Genomic DNA, 18,636 nt, shown 5'->3' on the forward strand with positions numbered 1-18,636 from the left:
TTCCCCTCCCTCCCTTTCCCTTCCCCTCCCTCCCTCTTCTCGAACATCCAGGAAGGAGTTCGATTTGAATCCGGAGTCTCTCCTTCCCCCCCCTTTCCATTTCAGAACATTCCTGGGGGAATTCCATTTGAATCCCTTCCTCTTCTAGAACATTTCCAGAGGAATTCAATTTGAATTCGGAGTCTCTCCTTTCTTCCCTCTCTTAGGACTTTCCCGAGGGAGTTTGATTTGAATCAAGGGTCTCTCCTTCCCTCCCTCTTGCAGAACCTTCTCGGAAGAATTTTGTTTTGAATCGCGAGTCTCTCCTAGAACATTCCAGATGGAGTTTGATTTGAATGCTGAGTCTCTCCTTCCCTTCCTCTTCTAGAACATTCCTGAGGGAGTTTGATTTGAATCCGGAGTCGCTCCTTCCTTTCCTCTTCTAGAACATTCCCGAGGGAGTTTGATTTGAATCCTGAGTCTCTCCTTCGCTCCCTCTTCTAGAACATTCCTGGGGGAGTTTGAGTTTGATTTAAATGCCTAGTCTCTCCTCCCTCTTCTCGGACATTCCTGGTGCAGTTTACTTTGAATCCCTGACAGTCTCTTCTCCACACCCCTCCTCTGCCTTCACCTCTCCGTCTTAACTTTGTCAAGAGGGTCTGCATGATGCTGGTCGGACAATTAAGCAACAGCAACAACAAAAAAAACCCCAAAAATCCCGCAGATGCTGAAAACAAAAACAACACAAAGTGCTGGAAAGAAATAAACAGGCACCAGCTGTGGAATGAAAGAAAAGGCACAGTTTGGCATTACTTCCAGAGCAACCTCAGGGATCAGCTTCCCATCCTCACCTCCCAGTTGCTCTGCTGGTCAGACATAATCCTAACGCTTCACAGTCAGGCCCATGCTCCAAGTTTCCCTCTCTCATTTATTTCCAAAGAGTAGTAACTGTATCCTGCAAGGTATGGGGTTCGGGGTGATGGTGGTGCTTCAAGAACCAACAGGATAGGCGCCATCAGTTCAAGAACTAAATAAAACGCAGAGGTGCCTACCAGAAGAACACAGTCTGAACTGGATCGGCCACCTTCCCATGGAGCAGAGTGGTACAGGTTCGTAGGTATGGCCGTTTGAAGGGAGATTCGAGTGAGTTGGCCACCCCTGGGCCAACTTGGACCCTAAGACATAGGAGCAGAATTAGGCCATTCGGTCATCATGTCTGCTCTCTCATTTAATGAGATATCCATGGAACTTCACTGTACTGGAGTGCAGTGGAGGACAGAATCAATCACTAGATTCAAGAACGAAATAGATTTGTTTCTGATGAAAAGCAGAGTAAAAGGTTGTGTGGAGCAGGCAGGAGAGTAGGTTTGAGACCAGGTTAAGAACAGCCATGATCATGTTAAATGGCGGAGAGATTCATATGTTCCTATCATGGATAGTCTGATAATCCTCAACTCCACTTTCCTGCTTTCCCCCTGTCACCCTTGCTGATTAAGAATCTGCCTCTCAGCCTCAACAGCTCTCTGCATTAAAGAATTTGAAAGAAGAAATTCCTTCTCTGTCTCAACAGGGCAATCCCTTACTCTGAGATTATGTCCTCTGGTCTTCCATTCTCCCACAAGGGCAAAAGCAACTTTTCCACCTCGACCCTATCAAGTACTGTAGGGAGTTCAGGCCAACACCTAAGAATTTGGTGCAAATCCTTGTGTCAGAGATGTTGCCCTGAGCCATTCAGACCTTTGATGGAAATGTGTTGCTGGAAAAGCGCAGCAGGTCAGGCAGCATCTAGGGAACAGGAGAATCGACGTTTCGGGCATTAGCCCTTCTTCAGCATCTGCAGACCTCACTTTCTCCATTCAGACCTTTGCTGGCTTGCGTGTGGCAGTAGGTAGCCTCCCCCTTTTTACTCCTCCTCCCTGCCCCCCCCAACACCCCCCCCTGCCGAGGCTCTGGGTTCAAGTTCCACTTAATGAATTGGTGGCAAAGGATGGTGAGCCTGTCAAATGGCCAACCATCCTCATCTTTCCAGCACATAGAACGTAGAATATAGAATATGCTGCCAGTGGTAGTTGATGTGAGGTGTATGTTGTGGATTTCCTTTGATGGTGTAATCTACCCTCAACACAGAGCCTCGATTGACCTATCTCTTCCACTTCCAGTTGGCGTTAAGAGGACCATCAGGACCCATGGGGTTCACAGGGCGACCTGGACCTTTGGTAAGTTTTATTTCTCTCCATTGGGTTCACCAGTCAACAAACTGTTTGGGGCAAACTGCGTTGAAGTAGCGGTTAAAGATTAAATTGGAGTGGGAGGTGTTTGGGGTCAAAGATTACTTCAGATTTAAATCATTTTTAAAACAAGGCACTTCGAAAAGGGGGGGGAGGGATGTTCAATGAGCTAATTTGATCCAAGTGCCATTGAAAGAAAGTAGACATAGGAATATTGACTCATCAGATTGATTAGGGGAAGATACTGATTTTAGAGTCAGAATATGAGCTGGTGAGGGAGCAAGTCACAGTCCTACAGCACGTGCTACATGTAAGCACTGAGATAAACTGCAAACATTAAACATATACGGTGGAGTGAGTGTCTGGGTGTGAGGGGATGGCTCTTCTCTGCTCTGTAAGGTCAGTGCAAGTGAGGCGGGTTAGAATTTGTGTCATGAACAGTCAATACAGAACCACTGAAGTACAGTGACAGACTCCCAGTGTCAAATCTATTGTTCAGATGGAATATTTCCTAATGCCTTCTCCCACCTGCTGATTAAATACATTATTTTTGTTTTCTAGGGGAGTCCTGGAGAGCCAGGATTGAAGGGAGAACAAGGAGATATTGGGCCTCAGGTAGGCATCCGATGTAGCTCAGAGCAAGTGTGTGTGGGACGTTTCAGTGCATGAAACTGTGGGGGCATTCCAGTGTGTTATGGTGTGGAGATGGAGTACATAATGTTACAGTGGGCCTGTGCAATGAGTAACAAAGGATGCAGAGTGACTAATATATCGTTGTGTTAAACAGGGTCCCCGTGGTCCCCGAGGCGCGCCGGGTGCACCAGGCCGATCTGGACGGAGGGTGAGTGAACGTTTCTCTGCATCTCACATCTTTTAAACAATCGATGATTTAGCATTGCAGCTTTGGAGTAACAAAGGTGGCTTGTGTTACAGGGTCGCCCAGGAGCTGATGGGGCACGAGGAATGCCAGGCGAGTCTGGAATTAAGGTATGGAAGGGACATTTGCGTGTGTTCTTTGTGTATGATTGTGTGCATGTGAAGCTGTGTAGTTTGTAAAACAGGCAGTCACAAGAGTGTGGCTCTGTTCGGATCACAGGTTGACCTTTGATTGAAAGAGGAGCTAAGCGACCATGACAGATTAAAGGAGGGGGGTGGTGCACTCAAGGGGTTAAGAGAAGGGCACAGTGTTTCAGTGTAGAAAGAGTATAAGAGGCTGCCAGGGGAGTGTTGTGTTAAAGGGATTGGGTATGGTGGTAAATGTGTGTTGGGATGGTAAGAGGGAGTGAGGTTAGGGCAGTGTAAGTTTGTACGTGGGCAAGACTGGATAGGGTAAATATGGATGAGTAAAATAGAGTGCCCGAATTATATTCATCAGGGAAGATTGTTACTGCGCAGGAAGGCTTCTGAGTTCAGCTATTTCTGTCCTTGGTATTAGAATGAAAATGAATGCTGTCTGAACATTGTCTTTCACATCTGTGGAACACAGAATTTAAATAAAAGATAACTGGGTATTAATGTGGTCTTAAACACCATCTACTGTTCATATGTAGTGCTACATGTCAAATAACCCACTTCAATATGTGAAAATACAAATTATATTTTTATTCGTCTTTTTAACAGTCAGCTCCTGTATGTCTATATCTGTTGTCTTCTGTATTTGTGTATGTCTCTTTTTGTCTGTGTATCCCAGTTTGTGTTTGTGGAAATGTGTATGTGTGTCAGTCACTCTCAGATGATCAGTATGCATATATGTATCTGTGTGCGATTATTGTGTGCCAGTCCCTTAGTGCTCTATGTGTGAGTTCCCATGGTGCTGCGTGTGTGAGAGAGCATCCATGCGGTGATGTGTTTGAATGTATCTTAGTCCTTGAGGTGTTGCGTCTGCCTGTGAGAGACTTCCCATGGTGTAGTATTTGTGTATGTCTCAGTCCCTGTGATGCTGTATCAGAACTATAAGCTCAATGCTATTTTCTGTGTGTGTCCCTGTGGTGTTGTATTTGTTAGTGGGTATGTCAGTCTCTTTGACAGTGTACAGGAATCCCTGTGATGTGACTGTGTAGTAAACCTTTGAGTTCTCCGATACATTTACATCCTTCCCTAAATAAGGAGACCAAAACTACACACCATTTCAGAAAAGCATGCTGATTCGCCCCCGTTACCTCAAGTTTTCTAAGTATGCAGCTATAATCTCTTCATTGATTAATTCTAACACTTCCCTCACAATGGACATGAAGCTAACTAGCCTATCATTTCTTGTTTACTGTTCTCTCTCTGATCTTAAATAGAGGAGTCATACTTGCTATTTTCCAGGTTAATGCGACCTTTCCTGAATCTGATGAAATTTGGAAAATTAACATTAATTCATCTGTTACCTCATCAGCAACCTCTTTTAAGGCTTTAAGATTAAATCCATCTTGATGCGAAGACTCGTCAGCTCAAGGCCCCATCGTTATGCTCAGTACCATGTCACTTTTGATTGTAATTTCACTAAGTTCTTTTCTCCCTTTTAGACGGACATGCAAAATAGCCATTCATTTCCTTTGCCAATTCCTTATTATCAATTCTTAATTCCCTTTCATGCACTCTAGAAGACCAGCACTCACTTTACTTACTCTTTTCCTATTTGTGTGTATCAGTCCCTCTTTTATTTTGTTTTTGTGTGTTGGTGTGTGTCTCAGTCCCTGTGTGTTTGTCTTGTATTACACTACTAACCGTGTGTCCTGTGATGGAGTAGAGTGCTTCCACTTAAACAAAAATGTCTAACGAGGTTTCTAGTTAGTGGTAGAGGGTAAACCATTATTGAGTTAACAAGAGGCATTTGTCTTACTCAACAATGTTTGGTTATTACATAATACCAATGGGTGCAATTTATAAAAGCAAAATACAGCAGATGCTGGAAATCCTTAACTCTGTTTCTCTCTCTGTAGGTACAAATTACATTTGACTGGTTGGGCATAGTTACTGAGATTATCAGGAGCCAGACGTGGCATGTCAGTTTCTATCAGAATCTCATGCTAGACTTTTTTTTTCACCCAAAGGCAACATCTGATTGGGTAGAACTGACTACAACTTCAACATTAACTCTTTCAGAACCGTTAGCTGATTCAACATCTCCCACTGCGTTTACTTTTAATAGTTAGCATTTACATGTACAAGTGTAACAACATTTACTTTTATCTCCTCTCCCCTCAAGTCTCAGACTTTACAACAGCAAGCGGTCCCGAGGTTTTACAATTATTCTGAAAAGCATTTTCTTCAGGATTCAAAAATTGGTAGTTGGCCTGAGAACTGCTGACTTTGATTTCATTTGACTGTATGTTATTCCTCCGTTGGAGGATCTTTTATTTCTCAGGTATCCTTTACAGAGGACATTGTTCCTGTTAAACCCAGCCATTGGTCTATTAACTTAAGTGGGGGCCTATAATTTCCTGAATACTCTATAGCAGAAAACTTCCCTACTATCTCAGTAGTTTTCCCATAATATTACCTTGAGGATCTTTTAATCTCATGAATATCCATCATAGAGGCTGGCTGCTCTGTTGGAACAAATACTTTCTTCCTTGCAATAGTTAGATTTTTAAGGTTTCTGCAAAGATCTGTAACTTAGATTGTGGCTGAAGCAGTTGGTTAGCTTGCCGAGCTGTTGGGTTATTGTGCAAGACATTGCCATACTGGGTAACATCAGTGTGACTTCCATGAAGTGCTGTTGTTCTGTCCAGCTTGGTTTTTATAAAAGGTATGGTAATGAAACATCTGCACGATAATTCAACAGCTCTGTGAACTAGCCAACTATATCAATAAATTAGTCTTTCAGATGAGGTAATTTCTTCTTTTTGGTTGGATCCTTAATCGGTCTTGCATGGAGTCACAAGGGATGAAAATGATTTTAAGCCTATGTCAGCTCATCATCTGGCATCAAAATAAAATTTTCTGGATTAATTTGGTTGTGGAGCTGCTTTGCAATCTTCAGAACTTTGTCAATGAGTTCAAGTGAGTTTTACTCTAGCTTGTTCTTGTTTTCAGCTTCTGGCTGTCTTGCTTCTGCCAAACTTTGGTCATTTTTGTCTTCTTCAGTGGTGATAAGAATCAAAAACAGTCCCACAGGTCTTGTAAAGCCTGAGACTTCCTTCCAGATGACAGTGTGAAACAATTCCTCATTCCTGATGAAGGGCTCTTGCCCGAAATGTCGATTTTCCTGCTCTTTGGATAACCTGCTGTGTTTTTCCAGCACTACTCTAATCTTGTCTCTGATCTCCAGCATCTGCAGTCCTCACTTTCGCCTAGTATGAAACAATTGCCTTATGTCAACATAGATATTTGAAGTGGATTCTGCTTGGGTTCTGCCATCATTTTGAGAAGCCCAATGTAATCTCCTTCCAGTTGCCCCTTAACCAGATGGTTGACAATGCTTTGGCTCCATTGTTCTTTTCTAACTGCATTCTCCTCCTGTAAGAATATTTCAGTCAGGATGTGTGTAGACTCAAAGAAGTGTTGATTGTGTATAATGCACATAGTTTCAGCTCTGACTCTACTTGTGTTGGAATGTCACTTTTGACAGTCATTCTACCTGGATTGTCAGTGTAGGCTCAAGCTGTTGCTTTCGCTTTGGTATTTGATCATGAAAAGCAGCATTCCTGTATCAAGCTGAAAATTATTCAATATTCATTGATATAATCAAGTTCTTCCAAATTATGGTCATTTGGATGATCAGTTTCCTATAGGAGTGGCTCTGGTATCTCTCTCAGTGGAAGAGGTTCTATTTCCGCAATACTTTGAATGAGTAAGCGTTTGTCTTCTTGCTACTCTAAAATGGAGCCATTCTTCTGCACATCTCTGGGAGATGACCTATAGTTTTGTAAGTGTAGAATTCTTCTTTCATAGTCGACCGTACCTATGTCTGTGAGGTTTCTTTACTCCAATGTGCTGAGATCGACTCGTAGTATCTGATGTTTGGCCTACTCTTTGTGTTGGCCTTTCATGTGTCTGTATTTTCTAAAGTGGCCATATTTTATTGCTTTCCGATCCTACCTTTTAGGATTTGCCTGTGATTTTCCTCATTTTTTCTTCCAATACAATCTGAATAACTTTGTCCAAAGTTAAATCCTCCTTGAACTGTATTAAGCCGGATAAAGGGTCACTAATAATTCAAATAGTATTTCTGGCTTTTCTGAATTCTGATTTCAAAGCTCCAGGGTCACAACTCTCCATTAATCTGTAGGGGATGCTGATAAAGTTGTCTTAGATTCTCTTTGATGCTGAACTGTTCTGTTGAATCTTACTGTTTTATGAATTTTATTTGTTTGCCGATTGAAGTAGATTGTCCTCAAAGGTATTTACATCTTGTATTTTGGTGACTCACAACATCAATAGGCATAGGTACTGTTGAATGTATTAGTGTAATTGCTAATTCAGTTTAGAATTTAGCTTTTAATTTTGAGATAATTCTACATCTTAAAGATGTACAATATTATCTATTACATGGCTCATCACTGACAATCAAATGTTTATAGCGTCATTACTTCTGTTGGTTGTTACTTATTTTACCTACCTTAAAGCTGCAACATTTCAATGCTGTTTGTTTTACTTTCTCAAAGATTAAGTGACTCTACAACAGATAAATATTGATGGCTTTAAAGCTTGCATCCCTGTATTAAATTATTGCTGTTTTAATTCTCTTGTTGTAAAGACGCCTCAAACTTCTAAAGTTAACTCATAGCAATATTGCTAATAGTTTATTTACAAGTCTTTTGAACTCTATTAGCAACGCTGTATGATACACGTCCAAAAAAAGTTTTGAGTCCTTTATTATGAGAACACTGTATCTCTGTACTGATTACTGGGGAATGTCCCACCTTTGTTCAATCAGTTTCCAATCTTCTGGATGTTTTCTTGACTTCTACAGTTTTGTGTGCAAAGCAGGTATTTTTCCATGTTCATGGTCTAAGGAACAGTGCAAATGTTTGCCTAATTTTTTGCCTAATTTTTAAAATAAACATCCGTGGTCCGCATATACCTTTTTTACAACACCATTGTTTAAATTATGAATGTTCCAGTCTTAATACAAGCTTAAAATCTTCTGACTGCCTTCTTCCATGAGACTTTACCTTCACAAGCTTCTTTTATTGCAATAAATATAATCTGAGAGTTTTCGGGTACTATGGCCTCCATAGAAGAAAGTTCTGACCTGTTTTTATCAATGTCTCATGGACCCTGCTTGCAAAGCATGGGGATGTTTGTTTTGAAGACTAAATACTCTCTTTCACCTTCAATCCTTCCCAACCTGGTCTTTCACACCGAACTTTTAAAATTTTTCCTCATTACTTAGAATAATTCCAAACTTTACTCAATAACACTAAACTGCTCCCACTGGACATTCTCCTATAAGGTCTTTGTAACTTAACAAGTGTAACCAGGTTTTGCTCTCCTGTTTCCCCCACACTGACTTCACTGCGCCTCTTACCAGCTCTCGGGTGAAGGTTTTCTTCTGCTGTGACGCTGTTTTCACGTGTACTGCTGACTGCTTGTCTGCGTAACCTCCTGCAGTTGTTCAATGTCTAAATATTCTTAAAGTGGGAAGGTAATTATTCCCTCCTGAAATGTTTTTCTCTTGAGTCAAATGGATTCTTTTTCCATTACAGCTAACTTGGGATATTTAAGCAATGACCCCATCATTGAAACCATTTTGTATGTTGCAGTTTTGACCACTTGTGGCATATGGGTGGAGTACAGTGCTGTCATTAATCCTCTATTCTACATATGTTCTTTAATCAACCTGTTCAGAAATGTTATTCCATTGGAGCAGTTGGGATTTGAAACCAGGCCCACAGGTAGGAACGCTATCACTACACCAAGAGGCCCCCTTAATTCTCTTGTCTGCTGGACATAAAGTCATAAAGATATACAGCATGGAAATAGACCCTTTGGTCCGACTCATCCATGCCAACCAGATATCCTAAACAAATCTAGTCCCATTTGTTAGCATTTGGCCTATATCCCTCTAAACTCTTCCTATTCATATACCCCATCAAGATACAGCGGTTGTTTTTCAGAACTGGAAGATGGTGAAGTTTGGTCAGTGAAAAGACCACTGTTCTTATTATAGGATATAATAAGTAAAATTTCAAAAGTTTGCCCAGCTTAGCAAATTTGCAGATAGAGAGGACAATGGGGATGATACCAGTCAGTTGTAGTAGGACACTAGCTAGCGGAATGAGCAGGTTTTGCTCATCATTGACCCCATCATTGAAACCATTTTGTATGTTGCAGTTTCGACCACTTGTGGCATATGGGTGGAGTACAGTGCTGTCATTAATCCTCTATTCTACATATGTTTAATACAATGAAGTGTGAGATGATGCTTGCCAGAGGAAGTAGTAGAGGCTATCTGATGGCCTATTTGATTGGCAGTGGTAGTGTTGCGAATGGCGGTGAACCCTTCTGTTAATTAACGCAAACACCCAGGAAGGTTCACCTCGTCTCGTAATCTGTTAAAATATGAGTGACAGAGAACTCCAAATTCCAATATTTAAAGAAAATAATATCAATTTATTCTTTAACTCTAAAAGTCAACATTAAACAACAACTAGCACAACGCAAGGTTTGTGAAGGTTTGTAGCTCAGGTTGAGGTTTAGGGTGTAGGTTTGCTCGCTGAGCTGTAGGTTTGATAACCAGCTAGCCACAAAAAGACATGACCCCCTCTCCCTCATAGCCCTACACCTGGATGAAAAAACCCACCATTTCGACTGGGACAACACATCTATCCTGGGACAGGCTAAGCAAAGACATGCCAGAGAATTCCTAGAGGCCTGGCACTCCAACCACAACGCCATAAACAAACACATAGATCTAGATGCCATCTATCAACCCCTCAGAAAATGAACAGGAAATGACATCACCACAAACTCCAGGAACCCCATCCAGGAGAAAGATATAAATAGAAAGCAGGAGACAACAGCTTCGCTTCACTTGGAGATCGCCACTAATGATGTTACCTAGCCAGGTAATGAGACATCTGGATATCAAACCTACAGCTCAGTGAGCAAATCTACACCCTAAACTATCACAGCTCTAAACTCCCTTTTTCTCTTAAATGTTTACAGAGGAACCTCAATTATCCGAACAAGGTGGGCGTGTACTATTTCATCGGATAATTGATTATTCAGTTAATGATTTCCTCTGGGGCTTGCGGTTTTTTTTTGTGAAGTCTGCTCCCCGTTCAGGAGACTAGGCAGCAGCAGCACGGCGCGTGAGTCCCCGCCCACAAATCCCATCCGCCCCAATCCCGTCTGACCCCCAACCCCGCCTGTCCGCCCGCAGCCCCGTCCAACACCACCCCCAACCCCGTCCAACCTCGCACCCTCGTCCACCTCCACCCACCGCCTGCCCGATTTCTTGGATCTGTGTTGATGGCAGTTGGTCTGTCTCCAATTTTCAAAATGCTGCATTTTTATACTCCCAACCTCAGATAGTTTCATTGGTTCAATGTTGGCAAAACAATAAATTCAAACATCGATTTAGTTTTAGTATCCTGGGGCATAATTTAAACTGGTTAAATTTGAGTTATCAAAATAGCAACCAACTCGGGTATCCATTTCACAGCCAAATGTTATATATTTTCAATTTTCCAGTACACTCTATGACTGCCACCTAGTCTGCCACCTAAACTCTCAGTTCCAAACAGCATTCACTCTCTCTTAAAGGTCCAGTCCACACCTTTAACTTTATAACAGTAGAGAGAGTAAACACAATTATTTCTTAATGAGAAAGGAATTTATTCATGGAATATGGATGTTGCTGGCTGGCCAGGGTTTGTTGCCTGTTCCTAGTTACCCTTGAAAAGTGGTAGTAAGATCCCTTCTTGTGCTGTGGGTTGACTCACACTTCTCTTAAGGAGGGAATTCCAGCACTTTGACCCAGTGATAGTCAAGGAACTGTCTAAGTCAGGGTGGTGAGTGGCTTGGAGGGGAATTTATAGGTGGTGATGGTCCAATGTATCTGCTGCCTTTGTACTTCTAGCTGGAAGTGATTGTGGGTTCGGAAGATGCTGTATCAGGATCTTCGCCAAATTTCTGCAGCGCTTCTTGTAGTTTGTGCAAGAATTGTAGCAGCAATTTGTACTATCAAATATTGTTTAATTTGTGATAGCAATGTCTGCAACCTATGTTAACCACTTAGACCTAATTACAAAGACTGTCAGGAGCTAGTTAATGATGTTTACCAGTTTTTGAGCGAGACTATTTCTTCTCTCCCCAAAGACCATGTGACATCATCAGATTAGGTGGAGCTTAATGCAGCCTCTTATGTTAACTCCTTCACTATCATTAATACAGTACAGTGATCTGTATATGTGTGAGCGCATGTCTGAATCACTGTGTGTATGTGTGTCTATGTCTGTCATATTTTCTCTGTGGATGTTAGTCTCTGTGATGTTCTGTGTGTGTCAGTCCTTGTTATGCATTCTGTATGTATATGCGACAGACTCTGAGCTCCTGCTGAGCTGTAATGTCCATCTACCTGCTGATGTCATGCCTCTGTTGTTCAGGGTGACCGAGGATTTGATGGACTGCCTGGCTTGCCTGGAGAGAAGGGGAACCGGGTGAGTACAAGTGGGGTTGAGTGCACTGATCCTCATGCTCCAGATGTGTCTGATTCTTTCGACATACCAAGATGATTGCCCATGGTTGAGCACAGATCAGCAGATGATAGGCACATGATATGCTATGTTATGGTATTCGGTTCCCTTCAGTTCTCAGACATTTGAAAATCTGAAAGCTCTGTGTTTTTACTCCAAAGAGATAGTGGCAAAGTAGTAATGTTACTGAACAAGTATTCTAGAGTCCCAGGCTAATGTTCTGCAGTCATGGGTTTGAATTCCACCAGGACAGATGGTGTAGTTTGGTGTTGTGATCCTTCATGCAACATGAATGGTGGAATGACATGGGTCAGCTTGCATATGGACAGAGGAGCTCAGATTCCAGCAAGCAAATCACCCATTCTATCATTTACTAGAGCCGGATTACAAGGTATGCTGAAGTAGAGTTAAGGAAATGTCTGGGGACAAGAAATACATTTCGCCCTTTGTTGCTTCATGAGAAGGAGAGAGGTAAAACAGCCAATGTTAGGCATATGTATAGAGTGGAATTTTAACCCAACCTAACCTTGGAGGTTTTGTGTGCCACTCAGCTGTGCTCTCAATTCTCTCTAGAACAATTACAGTGAGGCATGCTTTATTACAGAATGATGGCAGCACAGAAAGAGGCCATTCTGCCTATTGTCTCTGTGCCTGCTCTGCAAAGGAGCAGATTACCAAGTGTCATTCTGCCACCTTCTTCCGGTCGCCCGCACATTATTCATATTGGGATTATAATCCAACTCACTCTTGAGTGGCTCGATTGAACCTGCCTCCAGCACACTCTCTGGCAGTGCATTCTCTGAAAATGTTTCTCCTCAAGTCTCCATTTCTTCCTTTGCCACTGAGCTTAAATCAGCACCCTTTCATTCTCGATCCTTTCATGGATAGGAACACTTTCTCCCTTTTGACTTTGTACAACTCTCTCGTGATTTTTGAATACCTGAATCAAATATCCTCTCCATGTTCTCTTCTCCAAGGAAGACAGTCCCATTTTCTCCATTCTGACAAAGATGATTTGAAGTCCCTCATTCCCAGAACCATTCTTAAGGACCTTACCTGTACTCTCTTCCAGTGCCTGTCAAGAAGGTGGGGAGGTGGTCGGTACAGAGAAAGAGAGACAGACAGAAGAATATTAATTGTCCATTTGCACCAAAGATACAGATTCGCCCTGGTTTCATGTCCACTAGTGTGATGGCTTAGTGGACAGTGAGACAGTGTACGCAAGCTTATGCTATACTCTGTGTGCCTTATTCCCAGTCGGAGGAACTGCATACCTGAGCGTGGTGTTGGACACTCTTTGACGATACATCAGAAGCTTAACACTGCTGTTTGTTCTGTTGTTCCAGGGGGAACCTGGTGCGCAAGGACCGATGGGAAAACAAGGGGAAGATGGAGAGAGGGTGAGTGTTTGCCTTGTTTCCCTCCAAACCACTCCCCTCTACCCCAACCACCTCCTTCCCCACTATTGACTCCATCAGTCAAGATTATGGAGTAACCGGAACTTTTAGTCTGTTGGATAGGACCAATGCCAGTGACAGGTTATAGGAGAGAGCGACTGACTCAGTGGAGTATGAACTTGGGGAATGCTAGCACAGTGGAATACCATAGATTAGAAATCCACAGTCCTAGAACTGATACCTTGAAGACGTGCATTCGAGTTCCACATTGGCAGCTAAAAGAATTTAAATTTCATTAACCAAAATGCTTGAAATATAAATTTAAACTCATTAATAACCATTATAGTACGATTGGATTGTTACAAAATTTCATCAACTGAATGTACAAACCTAAGAATTAATAGCCTTGAGAGAGAGGAGGTCTGCTGTCTTGACCATTCTGGCCTACCTATGAGTCCAGACCCACAGCGATTGTAAATGTCCTCTGAAATGACCATGTGAGACATTCAGCTGTACCAACCCGAGGAGTCAAATACTGAAGAGTACTCTCATCGTCTACAACTTCAGCAATTCAAGAAGGTAGCTCATCACCACTTCCTGAGGACAATTTGGGATGGATACAGCTTCCCCTTTTTTACCTGCCCTCGTTCTAAAGTCTTGCTTTGGACTCACGATGTGTCAGAGTGGTTGAAATGTTCATTTGTGTCACTCTCCAGAACCTCGCTCCAAGGGTTACAATTCCTGTGGCCCTCTGTTAAGTGGGTGCAATGTTCTCGCATTGAGTAAAATAATCTTGAATCTATAATTAACTTGACAAAGTGGTGGATGGCTGGTTTCCAATGCAGAGTGATGCTCACAGCATGAGTTTAATTCCTGCACTGGCTGAAGTTACCAAAAAAGACTCTACTTCTCAGTCTTGCCCCTCACCTGAAGCATAGTGACCCTCATATTAAATCACCATCAATCATTTCTGTCCAACAAGAGAAAAGCCCTGTGGTCCTCTGTGACTATGGCAACTTTTATCTTACCTTAGCTAATTCAATAAATGGTAAGAAATATTTCATCAGAAAGTTGGTTCTAAACAATCCATAGACGTGTTGCTGAGTGGTTTCCGAATATGACTTGACAGATGCAGCTTTGACTCCACACCAGTTCCAGCAGTTGTAAGTCCATCTTAGATCTGAGGTTGTCATTGTTTGCAATCTAATGTTCATCTTTTGTTTGCAGGGAGATGATGGTGAAGCTGGACCAAGAGGGTTGCCAGGGGAGTCTGTAAGTACATTTTGGTGTTAGAACTTGGCTCCTATTCTCATGAAGAGAGTTCAGGATATGGTCATCACCTTCATGCAGGAAAATCCCAGTGGGATGCTTTTGTGACAGAGTAAAGCTGTCTGCCCCAAACTGTCCTAAGAGCAAATATTGAATTACAATTTCCAGTCAATCTCTCATCAACTCAAACAGTCAATGCAGACCTGGGGAATACATCAATATCTCATACCTCATTTTGCCAATACTCCTCCTCATTACTCCTTCTCTCTAATTATGCTTCACATCAATCCCACATTCTTTAATATCCCCACACATTGCTCCCTCACTTTCATACCCCTTCACCTCCCCCTTTCCCCAAAATTCCTTCTCATTAACCCGTCTGTCATCAAGCTGCTTATTCTCTTTAATATCCTTCACCTCACTCCCTCTTTTGAAAATTCTAGATGTCATTTCTCTTTATTACCTCTTCATATTTTGTCCTTTCTTTAATACACCTTTACTTCACTCCCTCTCCCCAGTACCCCTTCATTTCACTCCCATTCTCCCATTCTCCCATTACCCCTTTAACTTGCTCTTCTGTTTATTTCTGCTTTACATTGCTCCATCTCTAAAGCTGCGTTACCTCACTCCCTCAGGCAGAGCTTTGAGAATCTCCAGATTTCACTCTAGAATCTAGAAGCTGTGGCCATCCATCAAAGCGGCCGTTGCAAGATTGCCCCAAATATTAACTATCCCACCAATAGGCATAATTTTCAAGACTCAGGACAATGCCATTGACCTTGGAGATGAAGAAGGGCAAAGGTCAAAAGCAGAAGGACTAAACAACTTAAGCTTCAATTAATTTGAACCAATGTGCCATTTTGTAAAATCGATTGTGTGATGTTGTATACCAGGTTTTACCCTGAAATGTTTGTTTTATTTATCTCTCTCTCTCTCTTTTATCAAGGGACCAAGAGGACTCCTTGGACCCAAAGGACCCCCTGGACTGCAAGGACCACCTGTGAGTTAATACAGGTTCAAAGATCATCTGTTTTCTGCAAAATTTGAAATTGATTGGTTGGCTGAAAATAATATTCACCATTTAACTGAAAACTTTTTCTCCAGCAAAGCATGTGTGGAAATGGGATATTCATGAACGTGTATGCTAGATTTTAACTGTGACTTCAGTTAGAGGCAGTAGAAATTCTGTGAGAAGCGACAGGTCTTGACAGAGGTGCCTGCTGCTAAACTATCGTGTGGAAGTTGTTATGAAGTGTGTTGAATGAAATAATTTCCGATGTGAATTTATCTGAACAGAGAGACCTATCTAAAATTGAATGTACCTCCCCTTGTCACCCATCCAGTGATTCCCGCTCCCCCAGTGTCCCCATCCAAGCTATTTCTAATACATGACTTGTATTTAATGGAAGTGATTTCCTCAAAATGCGAATTACAGTGAATGTGGATCCTGAAGGTAAACGTGAAGGTGTTACTGATTCACATTGGTCTTCATAAAGACCAGAATAACTGCTGGTTTAGGAACGAGTAATTTTGATGCTGGTTTGTTGGCGTATGATGATAAACCTAGAGCAGTGACTGAAGAGCCAGGAGAGGTATACTCCTCAACTATTGGAACTATGCTAGTGTTCAAATTGGCAATTTTAGGATACTCATCATTTATATTTTGCCATGCAAAATTGTCTATATACCTAAATTTCTTCAAAATTACATAAAAGGAGATTGGAAAGGAAATGCCAATATTCCTGAGCCTATGTGGCACGATGGCTCAATGGTTAGCACTGTTGCCTCACAGCGCCAGGGACCCAGGTTTGATTCCAGCCTTGGGTGACTATCTGTGTGGAGTTTGTACATTCTCCCCGTGTCTGCATGGGTTTCTTTCGGGTGCTCCGGTTTCCTCCCACAGTCCAAAGATGCGAAAGCCAGGATGGATTGGTTTTGGTAAATTGCCCATACTGTTCAGGGATGTGTAGGCTAGGTGCATGAATCAGGGGACATGTAGAGCAACAGGATAGGGGTAATGGGTCTGGATGGGATACGCTTTGGAGGGTCAGTGTGGACTTGTTGGGCTGAAAGGCCTGTTTCCACACCATAGGGATTCTATGGTGATCTACCCTGATTGCAAAAATGTCAAGTCACTTCACTGCATTTCCAGTCATTGAGATATTTAATACACCTCTCTGTGTTTTAGGGTGTGCGAGGATCAGATGGCCCCCATGGTCCGAAAGGAAGCCTGGTGTGTAGGATCTCTCTTTTTTTACCTTTTTAAATTCTTCAATTTTGCAATGCTTGAGAGTTTGGAAATTTATTGTACTGAATGTTTGATCTGAAACAGGGACCACAAGGAGAACCAGGACCTCCTGGACAACAAGGGATCCCCGGAGCTCAGGTAACACATTGTCATCTTAAGGCAATACTCTTTCCTGTAAGCACCAAACGACACTATTGCGTAAACCCAGTCTATAATCGTCACCCTTCACTCCCACATACAAATCCAATCTATAGTCACTACCCTGTCAATACTGCAAACAAAACCAGTTTAGAATCATCACCTCTTCTACTGCATACAAATCCAGTCTAGAAAAATCACCACCACGCTACTGCATACAAATCCTGTCTGGAATTACCATCCCATCATTACCAAGTAAAAAGCCAGTCTAGAATCACCATCCCGTCACTACTACATGCAAATCCAGTCTACAATCACACCCCGTCACTACTGTGTACAAACCCACTCTATAATCGCCATCCTTTCACTACTGCATTGAAACACAGTCGACAATCACCATCCCTTCACTACTGTGTACTATCGTAGTCTGTAATCACCATCTATACGTTGCCTCATATAAAGCAGTCTATCATCACCACTCCTTCACTACTATATACAAAGTGTCTAATGCCACCTCATCACTACTACATGCAAACCCAGTCTAGAATAACCACCCCAACACTACCGCGTACAAACTCAGTCTATAATCATCATCCTGTCAATATCGCAAACAAAACCAGCCCATAATCACCACTCCTTCACTATTAAATACAAACCAGCCCATAATCACCACCCCTTCACTCCTACATACAAAACTTAGTATATAACTACCGCGTACAATTCCAGTCTATAATCACCACTCCTTTACTATCACATGCAAACCCAGTCTGTAATCACTGCCTCTTCACTATTGCTTAGACCCCAGTCTTTACATGACAGTGATGGGACATTTTCTTTTACAAACCCAATCTATAAGCTTCACTCCTTCACTATGCACTGCACATCTGGTCTGCCAACACTGTCCTTTAATTGTCAGATGCAGATAGTCTGTAAACACCATGTCCTCACTGACAGATATAGCAGTTTATAAAAACTAACCCTTCACTATCCCACACAGACCTGAACTGTAAAAAAACAAATATTTATGACTGAATACGGGCCTGGTAAATTTTACTTTTTTCCCTGTTATAATCTTGATTGTCGGTTTTTGCTCTCAAGTGGCACAATCTGAGATTGAGTTGCGAATACACAAGCTGGTGCTTAATCAGTTTTGTTTGCTCTTTGGTGGAGTTGTGATGAGGCCTTGGTCTATTGGGCTTGAGGAATATGTACCAGATGTGTTGATACTGAGCCTGTTATTGCCTGGCTCAATTTCCAATTAATTCTTCCATCCTTCTCCCTTCTCTCCTGCAGGGTATACCCGGTCCTCAGGGAGCCATGGGTCCTCCGGGCCACAAGGTAAGTCACAACCTGCAGAGAGCCATAAGCATTCTTGTTAACTGCTATGGGGATAAGCCTTAACCTACTTAACTGCAAGTTTTGGTCCAACAGGTTTATTTGAAATCTAGAGCATAAACTTCACTCAATGCAGGAGCAGCACTCCAAAAGCTTGTGATTTCAAATAAACTTGTTGGATTGTAACTTGGTATCATGTGACTTCTGACTTTGTCCACCCAAGTCCAGCACCAGCACCTCCACATAATACTTAACCCCATAAGACAACACCATCAGTAGCCTCAGTAGGAAGAATGTGGAAGCTTTGGAAAGGGTGCAGAGGAGATTTACCAGGATGTTGCCTGGTATGGAGAGAAGGCCTTATGAGGAAAGGCTGAGGGACTTGAGGCTGTTTTCGTTAGAGAGAAGGT

General features: G+C 42.2%; 1 protein-coding gene across 1 annotated transcript in view; it reads left to right on the plus strand.

Annotated features, from left to right (window-relative positions):
- Positions 1 to 18,636, plus strand: part of LOC122541220 (collagen alpha-1(V) chain-like) — a 249,088-nt gene that overhangs the window by 142,499 nt on the left and 87,953 nt on the right. The window contains exons 11-21 of the mRNA XM_043677844.1: positions 2,139 to 2,195; positions 2,769 to 2,822; positions 2,995 to 3,048; positions 3,141 to 3,194; positions 11,750 to 11,803; positions 13,186 to 13,239; positions 14,464 to 14,508; positions 15,452 to 15,505; positions 16,694 to 16,738; positions 16,838 to 16,891; positions 18,185 to 18,229. Of these exons, the coding sequence (XP_043533779.1) occupies positions 2,139 to 2,195; positions 2,769 to 2,822; positions 2,995 to 3,048; positions 3,141 to 3,194; positions 11,750 to 11,803; positions 13,186 to 13,239; positions 14,464 to 14,508; positions 15,452 to 15,505; positions 16,694 to 16,738; positions 16,838 to 16,891; positions 18,185 to 18,229 (570 nt within the window). The remainder of the gene's footprint in view (positions 1 to 2,138; positions 2,196 to 2,768; positions 2,823 to 2,994; positions 3,049 to 3,140; positions 3,195 to 11,749; positions 11,804 to 13,185; positions 13,240 to 14,463; positions 14,509 to 15,451; positions 15,506 to 16,693; positions 16,739 to 16,837; positions 16,892 to 18,184; positions 18,230 to 18,636) is intronic.

The sequence above is a fragment of the Chiloscyllium plagiosum genome, chromosome 37 (assembly GCF_004010195.1).
Source record: "Chiloscyllium plagiosum isolate BGI_BamShark_2017 chromosome 37, ASM401019v2, whole genome shotgun sequence".
In the NCBI taxonomy this organism is placed as follows: Eukaryota; Metazoa; Chordata; class Chondrichthyes; order Orectolobiformes; family Hemiscylliidae; genus Chiloscyllium; species Chiloscyllium plagiosum.